The sequence below is a fragment of the Topomyia yanbarensis genome, chromosome 2 (assembly GCF_030247195.1).
Source record: "Topomyia yanbarensis strain Yona2022 chromosome 2, ASM3024719v1, whole genome shotgun sequence".
In the NCBI taxonomy this organism is placed as follows: Eukaryota; Metazoa; Arthropoda; class Insecta; order Diptera; family Culicidae; genus Topomyia; species Topomyia yanbarensis.
The window spans coordinates 197,266,467-197,285,877 of record NC_080671.1 but is presented as its reverse complement, the minus strand read 5'-3'; the positions used below and the strand labels follow the sequence as shown (position 1 = coordinate 197,285,877).

Genomic DNA, 19,411 nt, shown 5'->3' with positions numbered 1-19,411 from the left:
ATGCTGATGGTAGTGTACTTTCCAAAGTTCTATTAACTGTGATTAGTGGAAGGTCGGTTCACAGTAAACACAAACAAACACAAACATTTCCTGCTTTATATTTTAAAAACACAATTTAAAACACGCGGTGGTATCAATAATCTTCAAGGAAGAGACTTCCGACGCTTACCGATTCTACTGATACATTTTAGCCAGCATTTAGCATATTATTATGATTATGAATTTTTATTGCGGTTATTGAGTAATATTTAATGGGCAATCGTCTAAGTATCACTTTCGGCCAAATAAATTTAAGACGAAAAGCGTTCGCCCTATGATTCAATCAGCATAATGGTTTTCGGTCAAACGGCATTAGGCCAAATAGTATTCGACAAAAAGGCATTAATAATGAATGTGCGTCGGTTGCTATATTTAAATAAAATAACATCATTTGATGTGCTTTCATTACAAGTTATCTTGTATGAGTATTGAGTGTATGCTCAGGCCGATTCTCGCAGCCTTCCTTTTTTAACGCACAAACGCATCTTTCGCTGCTCTGCGATCGACTTCGGTGATGTCGATATTGTCGACGAAGCTTAGAAGCATGCAAAATCTCGTAAAAATAAAGTGTTTACGATCAAGAATTAGAAGAATGTGCGTAAATCGGTCAATCAAATCATGTTTCTTTTGCAAATTCAATTCATACAGGATAAAGAAAAAATATTCATTCAAGATTCCATTTTAGCGAATGCGAATGGCCGTCGTTTGACTGTTTCTATACAGTTTTGTACAGGCTCCTTGGATACTTTCCTTGCCCCCTAACGCCAGTTTGTCTTGAACTGCATCTCGCTGATAACTATCTCTCACGTCATCTCTAAGTTCAGCTTAACTATTGCCAAATATTTTTCCATTGAACGGAGCTCTGACGTTCGTTGGTTAGTAATTACCGCCGGTCCCGAATCAAAAAAGTCTGCCATCATGGCGTACTTTATGTCGGCCGCATGCAGCCAAGGGCCCATATACAAAATCCTGGCGCTCCTGGAGAGAGGTGGGGTACCGAGTGGGTTCCAATCGTCCGACGATTTTGCATGAATGGAAGGTGCAGCAAACGCTGATTACAAGACAAAAGGCAGCATGGCGAAATCATTTCGCGCTTTAGATCGGGAGGTCGGTGCGACCGGTCCGATGGTCAAAAAGTATTTAGCCAATATGGACGTCATCAGGAAACGGAAGTCGAGCGCAAGCTACCACCCAAAAGAAGTTGCAGAAGGCGTTCATCAAAGATGTCTTCCCTACGCAACGTGGTTTTGATCATAGAAGACGGGACGTACCTGGCGCTCGACGGCAATGACTGGACATGGGAGCAGCTATTTTGTAATACGTTTACCTGCGATGTGGATCGTAGAGGAAGTACGGACTAGCATGGAACAAATTGCAAACCAACAATTTCCACAAATACTGTTATGTGTTTAAGCTACAATATATTTTACTCTGTACTAATCATTGGCCCTCACTGTTTCCTTTTCTAAAGCAACTTCGTCTCTTAACTCTACTCACAAATCCGCACCAAACCTGCTTCAGCATGTCATCCTGGGTTTCCTCCTACCCGGGCTCTTCATCACACCCCCCTACTCAAACCGCAGTTTTGGCTTCGACTCATGGTGATGCGTCAGCTTGTTATCGGTGCACAGAAGCTCTCTTCTGCCGTTCTCTAGTCGTGCTGCCAGTCGCTCGCAATGAATCGGACTCCTGATCAGGCAAATCTGAGAAAACGGCCCTGAAGGCAAGGCCAGTTGGCTTCTGCTCGGCCATATCACGACGATGCACTTACCCTTTCCGGGGCTATTTTCCAAGATGAATGACCGTGTCGACCCGTTATTGATCTTTAAAATCGTCTTCCTCGTAAACGTGTGCTAGGCGCCGTTCAGGTCGTTCTAGGTCCCTCGGCTTTGCTTATTAGCTAGATAAGGATCTCGTAGCGAAATAGGAGATTGTGTTGCTTGATTGCAGCTTGCGCTAATGGATCCAATCAAGACAAAATGATCACATGCCTTTTGATGTGTCACTTTCTAGTTGTTATAAAATTGGTACTATTGAACCCAAATTCCAGCAAAATATTTTCCAATATGGCTTTCATAGCTGAGTCTGCTCGGGGCTAAACTCACAACCTGCGTTTGTCGCCGCTGAGTGAAAATTTGGGACCATTGGACGAATTTCTTACATCGAGTTTTTGTACACTTGCCTGGTTTACGGACTTAGGCCGCTTACAGAGTGGCGGCGAGAAGCTGAGCTGAGTCTAAAACTGACATTAGGATGCGAGAAACCTGCTTGCTGCAAACCAAATGGATGTTGTTAGAGTGAAAGTCAAGCGGATCTGCGTCGACCGCTTACTTTTACTCTGACAGGCTCCATTTGATAAGCTGCAAGCAGGTTTCTCGCATTCCAATGTCCGATTCGTCCCCAAGAATTTAATTTTTCAGCTGCTTTTTCTTGATGTAGAACAAACACAACTAACTCCAACAGGAAAATGTTGAATTTATAGTTTACCACAATTATTTTTCTTTCCAATGATTTCCTTTCCTCTTTTTACGATTGGTTGCAACTTCAGTTTCTAATCTGAGACGAATATAGCTGCCTTTTCAAAACACGCTTTCAGTGAAATGTTATACAATCGATTTACCCGTCATATATACGTACCACAGGACATGATAAAAAAAACCATTACAGCATATTCGAAATTACAGAAAGCATATTCTGAAAACTACAATGTGCGTATACTGCTCATAACTATAAGTTAGCCCCATTATGATAAAAAAAATCCTATAGAAATGGAACAAACATTCAATTATGGGCAGTATACAAAAGCATCATGCGAATAGAAAGTAGATAGCTATTAAAATCACAAGACACAACATACGATCGAAAATACAATGAAAAATGAGAACAATAATAAAATGCTTCAGAATAACGATCTACGGCCAGAATTTGTTTCGCTTGAAACCAAGAACCGAGGAGAGATATAGAAATCGAAAACCATCTGTTAATTTATCGTTACTGTTAACAGAAACAAATGTAAAAAAATGAAACGGCATCAGCAAGATTAAGAAAATATATAGAAATAGATTTAAAAAAGTGAAAATGTTTTCAAAAAAGATATTGGTATCAACCTGAACTTGGGCGGTTAATGTACATCCAGACTCGACAAGACTTCGAACCAAAGTAGTCCAGTCCTGTTGAAACACGCGCACACGGGATACATTTGCCGGGAAATGCGTACATTTTGGTTTTGTGTGGGTGTTTTGCAACATTCGTTAACATCACGTATTCGTTTTTTTTTGTTTAACATTTGTGTTTGTCAGAGCAATTTAGTATGAGCATAGAATTCGCGGCGCACACGATGCATAACAGTGATGAAGGAACGGAGAAACGGTGATGATTTATTTGGTGGTTGATGGTATTTGTTTTAGTTGGTGGTCGGTTGGAAGGTGAATTGAATTAGCATTAGTTATTCGGAAATGACTGTTTCTATCACTGCATGTATTGAATCGTCAAAATTTATCAGCTATACAAACGGATACTGCCAGCTGGCGAAGGGTTAGTAAAATAACAGTTCAATAGAAACTAACGAAACAAACGAAGGTAATCAAAGGAAATGGAATAGTGGGGAAAGCTGAGGTGGTGATAATTTCTAATAATAGAGTAGAAATTGATTTTGATGCGGGATGTGGAGTAGTATATTTACAATAAACAGGTAAAGAAACAATTGCAATAATACAGGTTCATGTTCAGTTTGTAAACGTATTTGGATAATATTTTATCTAATTGGATGTTTTAGAAAAGCCGAACTAAAGTTTCCGTTCCAATCAATGGCTTTGTACGTTGAATAAGTATAGTAACAATCGCTTACCAGGGTTATATGTTCCAGGTGCTGTGGCAGCGTGTTTTGGACGTAGACATCGTTCGATGGATACTTGTCATACGATTGTCTGCAATGGAAAATAAAAGCAACAAACTATTAATAATGTTTCAAGGAGTGATCAAAAAGATGTAGTTATTTCCTTCATTATTTATCGATTTACAAAAGACAGAACGATGGCTCTTTTCCCTACGATTATCTACAAAAACTACTGAACAATGCATCTTTACAAAAGTTTTGACCAAAACGATGGCCTTATATAATGTAGACCACAAAGCATAGGTTAAAATTTCGACTTAAAAAGAGTACAGAATAAGTTAGAGTGATTGTTGACATTACTAACGCCTCGTGTACGGGCCACTTTTTAGTGTCAACAAAACTCAAAGTGAAGTATGTCTTTTTGCAAATCGTGTAACTCAAATTCTAGTCATGATTCTAACTCATGTCAAGGTTCGCCATCGGTGAGTATAAGCCAACATGTTAGCATTTCCTAGTTATTGGATGATTAACGCTGGTGATGAAACGCACAGTGCTATGATCAGGAATGGATTGAGTTGCACATATTAATCTCAAAGCTATGAGTCTGCTTTCTACAGAAAATGAAAAACTTCTATAGTTTTGTTTTATTTCAATTGCCGTATTTCCGTAAACTCCTGTTTGGGAAAGTCTCCTGCTTCACCCAGTTTTCGTTGCTTTTAACAAAATTGGCATGAAAAACTTAACGTGAAATGCTTCGCATATGCATACTTGCGAATATTGACGCAAGCCACATCATAGTCCAGTCATATTGCCATAGACAGAAACTCGTTTATTGTTCGGCATATTTTAAACATCATCTTCTTCTGATGTACACCCGTTCAGAAACACATAACAAAAATATTTCAGAACTATACCTCGCAATGTTACTTGTTGTGATTTTTTGTTATTTCAACTACTAACGAAACCAGATTTATAAAAAAGCTTAGTACTAAAATTGCGTTCTGTCATAATCTTGTTTTTGCATTCTGATCGGGTATTGACGCATGCTTCATATGCCTTTAGGTTTCCACACAATCAGTAACGATGCAAAAGCCCATAACACCATTTGAGGCAGAGGTGTTAGATACGACTCTCTGCTCTGAACGTATAACGCATGAGTTGACGAACTGACTTGTGCCTAACCAGCTAACTGTCGTTATCTCATCATAAACACATCTTCTTTGATCATTGGAACGTTTCGCCAGATATTGTCACATTTCGAAAGCTTAACCCTCTACTGCCCAATTCACTTCAAAAAACTTGAATTTTGTGTTTTTATGGTGAGAAAACCGAAAAACACATTGCTGGTTTACGAAAGTTGCGGGATTTTCAGTTAAACCTCAAAACATGTAACCCGCCTAAAAGTGGGATTGGGCCAAAAAAAATTAAAAATATTTTTTCTTGCCAAAACGTTCGAGATGTTTTTTTTTTCTGGGATGAACATCGCGGGAACATGCCTAGTATGTGTGCACACACCCATTAATGTTTGTGACCTCAGTAGAGATGGCCTAATGAATCACGAATCGATCAAAAGAATCGATTCTTCAAAAAGAATGAATGAACCGCGATTCTTTTTTAAAGAACTGCGATTTACTGAAAAAGTGACTAATTATTATGAGTCCAATGAGATCCAACCAGAACTAAATGAGTAAATTTGACAGTTTGCCAAGGCTATGAATCTTTAGAGCGAATTCTTTGTTTACACGAAATAAAACATCAACAAAACAGCTGTTATATCCAACATTATGATAAAATGTGTGCTTCAATCAACTGAAGGTGAATCTGTGATCCACTCGTTTGCTCTAACATAGGGGCAATGAATTAGTTTAAGTCTGACGGAGCGGTAGCGACTTGAAGTGATATGGCATAGCCTTATTAGGCTTCAATATTATTTACATTACATTACGTCAGCAACACAAATTTTCAAAAAATCATGAACTAATTAGATTCGGTTTGCCGCAAGTTAAATTTTAAAATATATACTATAAGGCAAACAAACTTAAATCTCTGCTTCGTTTGATTATGTAGCGAAAACAATCCGAAGCTGCGAAAAGTCCGCAGGCGTAAGCACCTGCAATTCACTCGTTTGCCCGCTATGCTCAAATATATGGGCTTATCGCCAGCCGCCTACAACTGCATATGTAACAACTTACCCCTGAACGATAAATATTATTTGTCAACACAAAATAATGACGACAAAATAACACAGGAAAATTTACCCAAATAAACACCCTGTTTACAAATAACTTTATCAATAACAATGCCAAACGAAGATAAGAATATTATGTCAAAATCATCATTGTTGCGATCGCTTTTTAAAATTATGCCAAAAGTCCTTTATGTCAAATGATCTTCTGAGTGAGCAATTCTTAAAATTATGTAAAATAACCGTTATGCCGAATGTTTGTTATGCAAAATGACTGTATGTCAAATGACCCAGACCCGTTTGATGATGACTTGGGCATAGAGCTTGGTGGCACCGTGATCGACGAAAGTGGGATGTTTCCGGACATAATTCGTGACGAATCGTATAAACATGGAGAATATGGTCATAGCTATCAACTTTCTGTCATCAAATAGACTCGAACTGACTTCAAGATTTGGAGAGAAAATCAAGGAAGGCGTTTAGATAAACTGAAATTCGAAATCCTCGGTCGGCGCTAGAGAGGACTACATTACCATGACATTAAGGGAGCAATCAAGTCAATCGACATAAAGTATATTGTGCAGTCTGCGTTGCCATCCACAGCCAGCTGCAGATGAAGATCGTAGAGTACAGCATCGAATCTGTGCAGGATAGGCAAAACGATGACATCTCGCATTGAATTTGGAATTTGAGAGGAATTCTTTGCATTTTAATTTCTCAACATCTCTGTCAACACTGGACAAGATAAGAAACTTACGTAATTACAGTTTCAAATTTTAAGTTACCCAATGAAATTAACGAATCAAAGATTCGCCCGAACATACTAAATAAAAAAAAACAATCTATAACCAGACACTGTTGTCTTGAAGATAAACCTAATTCATGCAGTATTTTGCCAAAATGAGTTGCTATAATTGTGATAAACCTGCAAATTTTGCATGAAAAAATCACGTATATAATATTTGTGAAATAGAAATTTACAAATACTTACCCATTATTACTTCCTATACTATGGGACACCGGACTACATGGCGCACTCGAACTTGAGTCAAGGTTGAGCACCAGGCCAGGACTAGAACCAGGGCTTGGCCTATTCCGATAATCTAGCATCATATGCTACAAACGTGAAAGAACGTCAGTTAAAAATAGATTTTATTCAATGGGATGAATTTAGCTCCTACCGGTGAAATGTTCCCATGAGATCCATACAGAATATTTTCGGGTGAATTTTGCTGATTTGGTGACGATAGTCCGTCATTTAATTGACTGAAGTTATCGTAATTAATCTGCTCCAGGGTTGGTACTCGCTGCTGCTGTTGCTGTTGTGTTTGTTGCTGCTGTGGCTGAGGCGATTGACTCACGTCATAAGTATTGTTACCCTACGGTTGTATAAATTAGGATTAGTAAAACTTGAGCTCTCGGCCTAAGTTGTTTAGTTTTAACTTTCACTATTAACCCTATCCTGTTAAATCTGATTCGAATTTGGGAAACAGATAAGCATCCATTTCAAGAGAGATCAAGACACGACCGCAGGATTGGGTTATTCTTCACAATAACACACGACTGCGTTATTTATTGCACATCAATTGTACTGTTACAAATTAAAACATCAAAACAAATGCTACTGCTTTGCTTTCTAGTGGCAAACAAAGTGCTTTATTTACAGAAATGTACTATTTTCGAGCATCGAAAATGATAGATCAATTAAAAAATAAAACAGACGCGTGTTGCAATGAATAAAATAGAAGGTAGAGTCAAACCAATCGCCGATTGGATTGATGCTTAGAACTAAAGAAAAATAGAAATAAAATAAACAAATTATATACCTTTGACATAAATGTAAATCTATTGCTATCTGGTACAGATAAAAAAGGCTGTAAAAAATTAATGATGAAGAATGTAAATAATTTAACACATCAAATGAACAAGCCTGCAAGCGAAAACTGAATTTTGGAAGTCCAATGTAATGGTCTATTAGAAGTACATCAACTTATCTCAATATTTACATGAGCAACACAAACAACGTTAAAGCCTCCAATTGTGTTGTTACGTTAGTCGAGGATGAGGTGGTCAAACAACACGGGAAAACGAATGACACAACTATTATGAGCTACCGAACGAAAGTTTCCAATCAAGAATGTTATTAGGATATTGAGGTACGACGGTTGCATGTTAAAAATTCATTTCGCATTGCTAAATGTAGTAAGAATACATACTGAAAGGTAAATCTGTTCAATATGTTTAAGATGAGCAATCGATTATTGGAATTGTTTCGTTTGATTTAAACAATTTGAGTATAAGACCATGTTTTGATCAATTTATCATGTATTCTGTGTGTTCGAACGAATCAGTAAAGAAGAAATTATTTGCCTAACAGGAGAAGAAAAACTGGTGGTAAACAAATCTAAATTGTACCTTGCAATTTCACAGCTGCAATTTATTACAACCAAAGTTATTATATAAATGAATTCGATTAAATACTATTTGATCATTATTATAGACAGCAATACATCACAATTACAGGACGAACATTGAGCAAATCACTAATTGAAATGTGTATATCGTGTTACTTCTACAGTTCTGTGATGTAATGAAAGATTATCAGATTAATACAATGATTTAAACCAAAATTGACACTAACGAAACAATACTCATGCAGGCTTTAAACGTTAGATCCAGCGATAAATTAGAATTGCATTTGGAGTTCGGTTGGCGACAGCGAACCAAATCTTGGACAGCGAATAAATCAGCGACTAACTGCAGAAAACATCTAGCAGGGATAAGGGCTGTGATCTACTTACCTGACTAGACTTCGGTTTCTGATTATTAATCTTAGCTTTGTTATGGTTGGTACTACTACTGTTGTTGGTAGTGCTGTTCAGGTTAGTGGTAGTTGTGTTGTTGTTGTTGCTGGGACTAACGTTGCCACTGTTAGGATGACTGCTGGTTGGAATTGGGTAACCGCCCCCTCCTCCACCTCCGCCGAAATTGTTCGGCCGTGGATGCGGATGGTGATTGTGAATGGCCGATGTAGGGGATAGCGATGAAGGTGAGGTGCCAAGGGGACTCTGTTTGTAAAGAACATATGTTTTAGTCAGCATATCAAACGGCTAACATTCGTCGGGCATAACATTGTTTAGCATAATTTCCATTTGACATATTGGAAAGTGAAACATGTTGTCAAGAAAGACTACTAGCGGAACGATAAAAATAATCGTGGAATCACATCGCTCGGCCTTTCACTACTTTGGTTTGCGAATGGTTTCGAACGTATCTCGTATGTTGTCAAGTTGTCTTTGTATTGCTTGCAATGCTGCACCTGATTACTTTGGCCTAGGTGCTCGGAAGGGTTCCCTGACAGCATCATGCTACAGTACCAGACGAGACGAGAAATGTGAATGGGTGAAGCACTAAGGACACATTCACTATATCAAAACAGACACACGACATATTTGACGCCACATATGTTTGAACATAGTTCAGACACACTGCCCAATTCGGTGCTAGTTACTGACGAGATGAATTCGAAACACAAAAATCCAACTTAATTTAAGTTGAGTCTTGTGCTCATAGCACACAAATTAGTTTAAATCATTTTTTCCCTTTTGGAAGTAAATACTGCATAGGTACATCCAGTTTACCGCGTACTCCTTATATTCGAGAGTCGCGGCATTGTAGTGGCCGTCGTTGGTTGTCCTGAATAGTAATCGGAGGAGAGAATTGTTACGTAGAGCTTGAATACATACTTTAGAGAATTATAGAGAATTATAGAGCAATCAACAATGGCCAACGGATTCCAAACAGCAGGGCAATATTCTTACGTTTAGCGGACAAATACAGACAGTATACGCTCCTAAAGTTCTTTGCTATCGGGAAGATGAACCCTAGCTGTCTTGATGCCTTATCCACAATGTATGAAGTATGTGGTTTAAGCGCTAGGACCGAATCCAAGATCTTTGGAGTGAAAATGTGTTAGCATTCTCTAATAATTTGAAAGAGTAGGGCATTTGACGTTATAATCATTTGGCGTAATGATCATTTGGTATGAAATGTACAGTATATTGTATGCTATTAATGTCGTTTGGCATAATGGTATTTTGGCATAAAAGCCGTTTGGTATAACAGCTGTTGACATAAGAGCCCATTTGGCATAAAGAATGGAAATGTTCGTTCAAATTTGTATGGCGTTTTTATTCACTGGAATAAATACGATTCAAAGAACTGCTCATGTTTGAAAGAAGGAATCAACTTCAGTGAGAAAAATAATAGTTCTGCGTCAAATTGGTTACATAGAAAACTAAAGTAAGCATGTAATTTTAGCATTGAGAACATTTGCATTTAGAACTTTATGGGTCATCTTGTATGAAAGTTAACACATTGGTTAAATGACATACAGCAAAAAACTCTGTAATTGTTATCTGCTAATGATATGATAGCCTGCTGGTGTCAAACTACAGATCAAGTCAAGGAAATTGAAGGGAATCAGCGAAAAATAAATACTTTTCTTTTTGTACTAACCCTTCCATTTACGAATAATGTACTATTACTACACTGCCCATGATCGCATATCAGTCCCATAAAGATAGGAAATCTCATAGAAAACGGGACAACTATGCGATCATGGGTAGTACATATGTATAAAAGAAGGCAAAATCTCAGACGCTTTAAGTTATCATCAAAATCAACGGTATTTCTAAATTATTTTCGAAGAATTGACAATATTCAGAAGATTGTCAACTTCTAGAAATTTTTTGCTGCATTTAAAATTAATAAAATTCAAACAAATTTTTATGTTCAAAAGAAAGTGAAAAGCTAAAAAACGCAGTTGGCTGTATAGCAGGTCTTCTCAAAAAAGTTCAATGTGCAATAATTGTAGTTCTATTGTATTTCCGTAAACTTCGGGCAGTTCGTATAGTCCATCTGGGTCAATGGTATTTCTGGAAACTGCATCCCAGAAAATTACTGATTTGGCAACCTATTATTTCGGTTTTTGATTTGCATGTCTAGTTAATCAAATAGGCATGAGCAATTAGGTTTAATGGCCAAATGGCTTTATGCCAAATGGCGTTATACCAAATGGTTACTATGCCAAATGGACATTATGCCAAATGGCTATCTTCAATGTTGTTTTAATCGATTATGCTAAATGACCTTTATGTCAAATGACCACTTCAATCTCCCTATGGATATGCCAAGTGGTTAAGGGCCAATCGACGTCCTGTCTTCATATTAAATGGACTTCCCCCCTACAGTAAAACAAATGATAGTGGAACTGAATGGAAGATATTGATATAACATGATGATTGAGCATTCACTGGGGTTTATATTAAACCTGTTGGAATCACATCACGTACTGAAACTATCCAGGTCACTTTGCAGAAGTTCAGCATTGATTAAATTCCGCATCATTCGAAAAATCATCGCATTATCGACGAAGAAAAACTGGGATTATTGTGGTGTGATGTACTGCCTATAACCGAATATTTGTTCCATTTTTATGGGGAGGATGCCGAGGGTAGAGTGGAATGAAAACCAAATGTGTCTAACTGCCTATTGCGATATTATGGTTGATTTGTCAAAGGCCGCGCATAGATACATGTAAATAGCATTGGTTTACAGTCCGTCGGCGAATCCATCGAGTGAATGAGAGCAGACTGAACGTTGTCGATCGTTTAGGTATAAAACCGTCTTGGTTGTCTGCATTGAAGACCTAAAACTACCCGGACGAATAGTTTTGACAATTAACCTTCCGGCAGTCGCGCTAGTGCACTGAGAGCACGCTGCTCTGAAAATCAGGCGAAATCGTCTTATGGTACCAGCGGCTGCTCGTTCAGTGGACCATAAGCGCGACTTCCAGAGTGTTAGGCACAAGATTCCTCGATAATAAACGATGTTCGATTTGTTTGTGTTCAGGAAACATTGGATTCCTTTTCCAACAGGGAAAGCAATATTCAAGTGGCGTAGGATAGTTTGAGGACTCGTAAAATGGTTAAAGATGCCTACTCTTTGACCAAAATCGATCGAATAACATCTGGACCCGAGGAAGATAATACTTTCAACTTGAAATTTGTTGTAAGAATGGCAGCATTACGCGAATTCAGTTGATGGATCGTCCTATAAAATGAGTGAGATTCGTGGCGGCAGCCACTTGTTGTGGTGTGAGGCGCTCGTCGGTAAAAACACCCTTGAAAATTATTAACTAATTTCCTTTAGTGTCGCTTAAGTCTGAAAGAGGCGCGTCTGATTTGTTATTTGTATTCGTGGTTGAATCGCAAGTAATAGTTTCGTAATACTAGCGTCTCGTGTTTCGAGAACTTTTATAATGTAACTCTTTTGGCCATTTTTAACCATCTTAGAACAGTTGTTTGCACGGGAGGGTGTTTATTTGTTCTGGCACATGACGGTCGATTAGACGGGTGAACAGAAACAGTCGAGTAGCGAACGAACAGAAACATTTAATCTAGTTATGTACGGTATACAAACTAGGCTGGATGGCGGATCCAAGATATGCTATCATACGTCATATATATCTGGCGTAACAAACAGATGTTGCTACGAGCTATTCTCAACTCCTCTTCGATACGTTTCACGACGCCACGCGTTACTGCTTAGTAAGATCAAACTAGTGTCGAAGGGGGTCAGTTGTAGTTATTTTATTCCTGATGGTCAAATCATTAGCAAATAGCCTCGATTGATGATTAGAATAGAATGTTCATATATGGCGTGGTAATTAATTTCATTATCGTTTCAGGTAGTATGGTACTATAAAATACACGGGAAAATTGTTTATGTCTTTTTATTAGCATGAAAACCCGTTGTTGTAGAACTAAATCAAATGTTTGTGGGATTTCGAGTCAATAGATCATCGCCATCGAGCTAATATCTACTCAAATCTTTGAACTAAGTGATTTGCGTAAATAAATTCATGGAAACTCCTTTTTTTTAAAGTTGAAGTCCGGGAGGTCCAATAACTCACCTTCCATGTAGTTCGATATCAGGATCACAAGTCCATCCTTCCCCCCTCCCTTATAGTTTTGGCATTGCCTTTTCGAGAAAAAATGGTGTCCTTTGAAGCTAATGTTTTTGTTTCCTTTTAACCATATTTTTGCAGGCGGATATTAGTATTAGTAATATTGATTTATCTAACTACCAATTACTACATTATTTTCATTTTACATATTTTCGCCGAAACTGTTTCGGTACCAAGCATTTCCCTCATGTAGAGGATAGGATTATTATGAAATAAAAATTGCAGCTGTGTGGAGATAAGCGGGTCTACCACATTGCAGATAATATCGAAAACTGATATGTCACCTATGATCAATTCTGCAACTACATCTACGATTAGTGCAGGTGTTCATACTGTGCTATGCTATGCAGACTTCCTATGCACATCGACAAATTTGTACCTGTGTAAAAAATTTCGTGCACGCGTTCAACCTCAAATATGCTTCGTCTCGATGTATTAAAAATCGAACCCAAGAACGATGTGCAAATTTTACTTCAAACATCCGTGCATGTACAGCGGGTGCGTACACGAGAACGATCCGCACAAGGCAACAACGTTAGTGATGGTGAGAGAGAGAAAGAGAAAACTGGTGCCACGAACCTATGTGTACGCACACCGTGTACGTACATGGGGTTCGGTTGTGCAAGAGTGTGGGTTTAATATGAGCACAGAACCAGAGCGAATATTGTGTACGATGTTCATTTAGGAAGACTGATGCTATGGAATCGATTGGATAATTAATAATATTCGAAAACGTCATCGCTGCATCGTTCGCATTTGGTTATCATGAAGCAGAAGATGTAGTAGGGGATGATGCTGGACTAAATGACTGGCTGTTCCGTAATATTAAAATTGGTTGAAAAATGACCGTGTAGATTTTTTTTGTGCCAAAAGTTCCCAAAAATTGTTTTTTTTTGCTAGAAATCAAGATTTTGGGGGTATACAATATTGTTCATTCATTATTTTGTATTGCATTTGATGAGATCTACAACCTATAGTAGGTCACTTGAGAAGTCCAAAACCACTGTCTGTAACACCGTGTACTATGTGTGCCCTAGAAGCAGCCTCCGCTTCGGTAGTGAGTCTTTTCGGTCAAATATTTACTTCTGTCTTTGATAATCACACCAGCACTAAGTTCCACCAGATGTTTTCAACTACTACAACGTGCGTCGACCTGCTTAGTAGTTCATGGGACCTGAAGCGTATGTTATGTTTCTCTGGAGCGAAGGTCCTAGCATGCGTCAATACGAAAATTGCCTCTGTGCCAGTATGTGTGACGGTTTCTTCGACGTTTGGTAGCGTTACGTCATCATTAACACGTTTTATAGGCTGTCTCTGTTCGCTATTACTTACAATTTTGACCCATGCTAGAACCGTGTCTAGAGGAACTTTGTCTCTGGGGGAGGCAAAGATAGATACCAACTGAAAACATATGGTTCTGCCAAATGCAAACTATACTATATTAAATGACAACGCACGTGAAAACTTACCGCACAGTAGCTGTTGTTGTGTGCATTGTGATCATACTCCTGATCTAGGGAGGATGGGTACATAGGATAACCAACAGAGGTCAGATCCGGCAATGAACCCGTGTTACTTGGGATAGGTATTTGTATACTGTCTGTATGATTTTGTGAAGGGTAAATGCTGAAATATCAAGAAAACGATTTAATACACATCAGTTACACCATTAAACTTTATGTAAAACGTACTTTATCCCTGGTAGCCTTGTCAGACCGGTTGATGATCGGGATCGCATATCATGTGGCGAGTGGTTTTCAAGATGATTTGATGATATATGGTGATGCACTTTAGAGATACTTTGAGCATTTGAAATCTTTCTTTGAACTGTTGGACTTAACGTTAGAGGTGAGTGTGTGTTTAGGTGATTGGACTCGTGCTGCAATTTGTAAACGATAAATAGGTAACGAATTTTGCCATTAAATTGATTCTACGCTTACCTGATTCTGACATAAACTCTGATGAATGGCAGAGTCCGAGATAGATCGATGCCAGTTGCTTTCCATTGGAGGTATAAGATGCACCGAATTGCTACCGTAGGGCGATGTATCGTGATTACGGCTAGACTGTCGATTTCTCATTGGACCACCTGGAGTACGACCTGTTATCGCAATAGAAGTAATATAGAAGAATAATCACCACTTTAATCTGAGATATATACCTCTAGATTCCCTGCTGTGGTTGGATGGGGTGGTAGCTTTGGATACTGCTTCTTTTTTTACCTTTACACTTTCCAGCTGTGTATAGGACTTTAGCTCTGTCAGTGTGCTGCCGTCGTCACCCTATTCCGAAAAGATACAGACAAAAATGTTAGAATAGCGGAAAATACTTATAATCCCAGCGATAGCAGCTATTGACAAAAAAAGAGCAACATCGATAATTTCTACAATTAAAGTTCTCGAGGTGTACTATAATCTGCATTAACATACCCTACATTTGTTTGGCTTTTAAGGTAACAACACATTGATTGTCTATGTATTATTTTCATGCACAAATACAACTATTCATTAGGCGTTTCTATCATAGTTATCCGTAAGTTTGATGCCTGCATTTAATATGAGTTGTGCATAAATTGTTTACAGGTTCTAGGTTGACTATACAACAACAACTGTACTATGCTACAACTGTACAATAGTGCCCACTACGAACGAAACATAATAAGTTCTTCGAACTTAACATGTGCTTGCAGTAAATCTAACTACATGTAGCATTCATTTAATCGCGTTGTTTATTGCAATTAGAGTAACGTCAGCATATCTGATGCTAAGTGAAATTAAGACACATTTTTTCAGCTCTTTCAGAAATTACGGGATGATCCAGGATTACAAGATTCGCACCTTACTTTACAGAATAAATACACTATTTTATATTTGTCATCAGAAACAGCATAAGGAACGTTATCCGAGAAACCCCGAAAAAGATACATAAAAACTTGACACATATGTTTCTATCTACTGAATAGATTAGGAATAATAGAGTTATGGACAATGTGCGTCATTCAGTACTATAACAGAGGGTAGACAACGTCACACATTAACGAAGTCCTTGTTGCAATTCGCAAGGAAATCACCTAGACCCTTTAGTGTTTTTGTTTTATTTCGACGATGCGAACTTCAAACGGCGAGGATGCGGTTTGTCATTCGTCAATTCGTCTTCGTAAGAAGATCTTCAATCAAATCCAGAGACCTAAGGAATAAAGTACAGACTACTACCATATTCCATTTCGGTAGATGACGTTATGCTTCGTCCAACTTCCCGGCTGATTTTAGTTCACATGGCAATTGGTACGATCCTACGGACATGAGAAATCCTCTCTAGCGAAGTATTATACCACCATACCAAAATCCTATGGACTTTTTTGACCTTCTGAACTGAAAGAAACAGAATTGTACGGAAAAATAGACATATGTAGAAATCTGCTACTCCAATGGGAATAGCTTGACCAATGTTCGCACTAGTATCCGTACTACAGCCTGGATCTCAAAAGCGTGACTATTTTGTTAAGCTGATCACATTATAAAAGAGAAGGTGAGCTTTCGACCTGATACATTAAACTTCTTTTGGTGGTGGGGTTAAAATGATTCAAATTGCGATAACTGTTGAAGTTTTGCTGTTAGAAGTTCGTAATTTCTTGACCTTCCCTCTCTCATGTAGAACAACGATTCTACGTAGAATTCAAAATTTTCCATGCATTTCTGTTAAACGTTACAAATAAGGTGCCAGCGAGTCAATTTGACCCTAATCTTGCACACATACTTTTAAGACACATTGTTCGGCCAAACCTATACTACTTATGCCCGAAATGTTTATTAGAGTTTCGGTTTTCAATTTCTGGTAAATATTACCGATTTTGATCAGCTTGCCCTGTGGGAATTGGTGCCGAATAAAATTATGTTTGACCTAATAGATGTATGCAGAACCAGCATCATAAATCACAGGTTTATGGGTAGAATAATAATAATAAACACACGCAAAACAAGGTTGGGATTGTATATATCAATGTTGTTCATGGTACGACCGAACTTGGATGTTCAGGATTACGATTCCGTTGGGGATTGCGGTGGCAGAATACTCATAATACTAAACAAGTGACAATGAGGTCAATCAATGAAACTGATCCCCAAATTTAGAATTATTTTTGATATATTTATAAAATTCCATCTAAAATGATATTTTGATCAAATATTGCCGATGGATGCTACGTGAAAATGCTCCAGAAGATCCACAACGTCCGTAATACTGGTCAATTCATTAATCTAGTCCGAAAGCTCCGAAGTTTTTTTGAAAACATTTCTTCAAGTTGCAGTGGCATAAATTCATATTTATGGAATCCGGAAAATCTTGAAAACCAGTGAACTGATCAATTCATAAAGTTGGTCTTAAATCCAGGTGCTACAAGCAAAATACTACCAAACGAAGTTAAGCGGGTTGATGTTCCGGGCACAAAAAGGAGCGTATTCCACAGAAACTTAAAAAGTTTGGATACCAGATTTGTGAACTGGTCCATTATACGCCGAATCTTCCAAAAGTTCAACAGAGGCCTTGTCCCAATCAAAAGCACGAATTAAGGCGAATGATGTTTCTGCGTGTTTACTAAAATATCTCACAGCTCTACGACAAAATTTAGGAACTGACAAGACCCACGGATGTTGCAGATTTTCCGGAAGGTCATAATGTAACCAATAGTGTCCATTTCCACAAAACATCAGAGTTATAATACTAGAATCGTAAATTATCAGTTATACGGGTGTTCCGGATCATCCGGAAGATTTTCACGTAGGGTCAATATTTGAATCAGTTTGAGTATAAACATCATTTCAGATGGGATTTTATATAAGCTTTCAAGAATATTACAAAATTTTCACTTGCTCAGTATTATGAGAAATACTATTGTAGCGCCGCAATCGGCATCGAAATCGTAATGCTGACCATCCAATATCGGTACCATGTCCAAAATTAATATATGCATTCTTATTTTTTGTTTGTGTCGATTATTAGTATTCTGTCAATAAATGAAACATGATCCCATTCGGCACCAATTACCACTGGGTTAACCTGGTTAGAATAGCTAATATTTATCAGAAACTGAAAATTTAACGTTTAAAATTTAACAAAAAATCAGTGCATATAAATTTGGCTACAAATGTTCGATGGGTTCGATATCCGGGTCAATATGATCTGTTAACACCTTATTCGTTACAAAATGTTAATACCTAAAGAAGGTTGAATACTGCATACCAAAATACAGTGAAGACTCGTTTTAACATCGCCTTAGCGTATTTTAAGCTGCGAAAATGTAGACATTTACAGAATCGGGTCATATTGTTTCAGTCTTTTTAAAGAATTGTAATTGTTTATTGAGGGCTTTACCAAAAGTTTACTCGCCCTCTTTTTAAAACAACCGAAGCTGTTAAAATATTGTTCTTTAGTCCATAGACATAGTCTCATAACCCTTTCTGATTCTTTGGTATAAATTTCTCTTAAGGGGCGCAAAATAAAAAAAAATATATGTTTGTTTTTGGATTATTTGCATCTTAATTTTGTTTTACATTTTAACGACATTCAATTAGCTAGAGATTACTGGGTATGGAAAGTTATGAAAATTAGAGCCATAGTACTCAAGTGAGAGCAAGGATGTGAAGTAAACAGATCGGAAAACTAGAAGTGGCAGGGTCATTAGAACAGGCTTAATATCGTACGGGCTTAATCTTTGTCTTCTGTTAATGAGGGTCGAGCTTAGGCAGAATAACTACGAATCACCCGAGTTCACTAACATGTGTCCTGATAAAGGTAGACGTGTCTATCTTTATCGTGACAACCGACTGCATCTTAAAGATAAAAAATATGTTCCAGAAAGGATGAACTCGTATTTGATTTGATTCGTCTGCTATAGCTAGGACTTTCATGGGAAGCTGACAAAATGGGGCCAAAAATGAAAAAATCGGAGGTAGATGAAATCGGGGGCTGATAAAGTCGAGTCTTCACTGTACTGTGAAAATTAAACCACTACACATCTGTTTTGGAACAAGAACGACTATCTTTTGTGCACCGTCTCCAGTACACTGCCAAAAACCAAAATTTTCAAATCTCAATCAGCACCTTTTTATTCAAAACCTAGTACTGCCTCTGCCAACCCTAACTAACGGATTATTATGAAGTTTGCATGGAATTATTTGACATACATATAGCTGTTTTACGCATGATGTTCCCATGCATGGGAACATTATGCGTAAAACATATACTTATTATATAGAACGATTATGTATAAAACGCAAATGTTTCATATAAAACAAAAGAGGGTATTGCAAAAAATCACCCATTT

General features: G+C 37.8%; 1 protein-coding gene across 11 annotated transcripts in view; it reads right to left on the bottom strand.

Moving 5' to 3' along the window:
* Positions 1-19,411, bottom strand: part of LOC131682581 (myb-like protein AA) — a 79,598-nt gene that overhangs the window by 12,648 nt on the left and 47,539 nt on the right. For 9 of the 11 annotated variants that reach the window (XM_058964171.1, XM_058964176.1, XM_058964174.1 and 6 more), the window contains 10 exons: positions 15,251-15,371; positions 15,030-15,190; positions 14,781-14,968; positions 14,559-14,715; positions 8,861-9,127; positions 7,886-7,933; positions 7,241-7,438; positions 7,051-7,175; positions 3,887-3,965; positions 3,147-3,209 (listed from right to left, as the gene is read on the bottom strand). In XM_058964171.1, the coding sequence (XP_058820154.1) occupies positions 3,147-3,209; positions 3,887-3,965; positions 7,051-7,175; positions 7,241-7,438; positions 7,886-7,933; positions 8,861-9,127; positions 14,559-14,715; positions 14,781-14,968; positions 15,030-15,190; positions 15,251-15,371 (1,407 nt within the window). The remainder of the gene's footprint in view (positions 1-3,146; positions 3,210-3,886; positions 3,966-7,050; positions 7,176-7,240; positions 7,439-7,885; positions 7,934-8,860; positions 9,128-14,558; positions 14,716-14,780; positions 14,969-15,029; positions 15,191-15,250; positions 15,372-19,411) is intronic. The other 2 variants (XM_058964178.1, XM_058964179.1) reach the window with 2 other exon arrangements.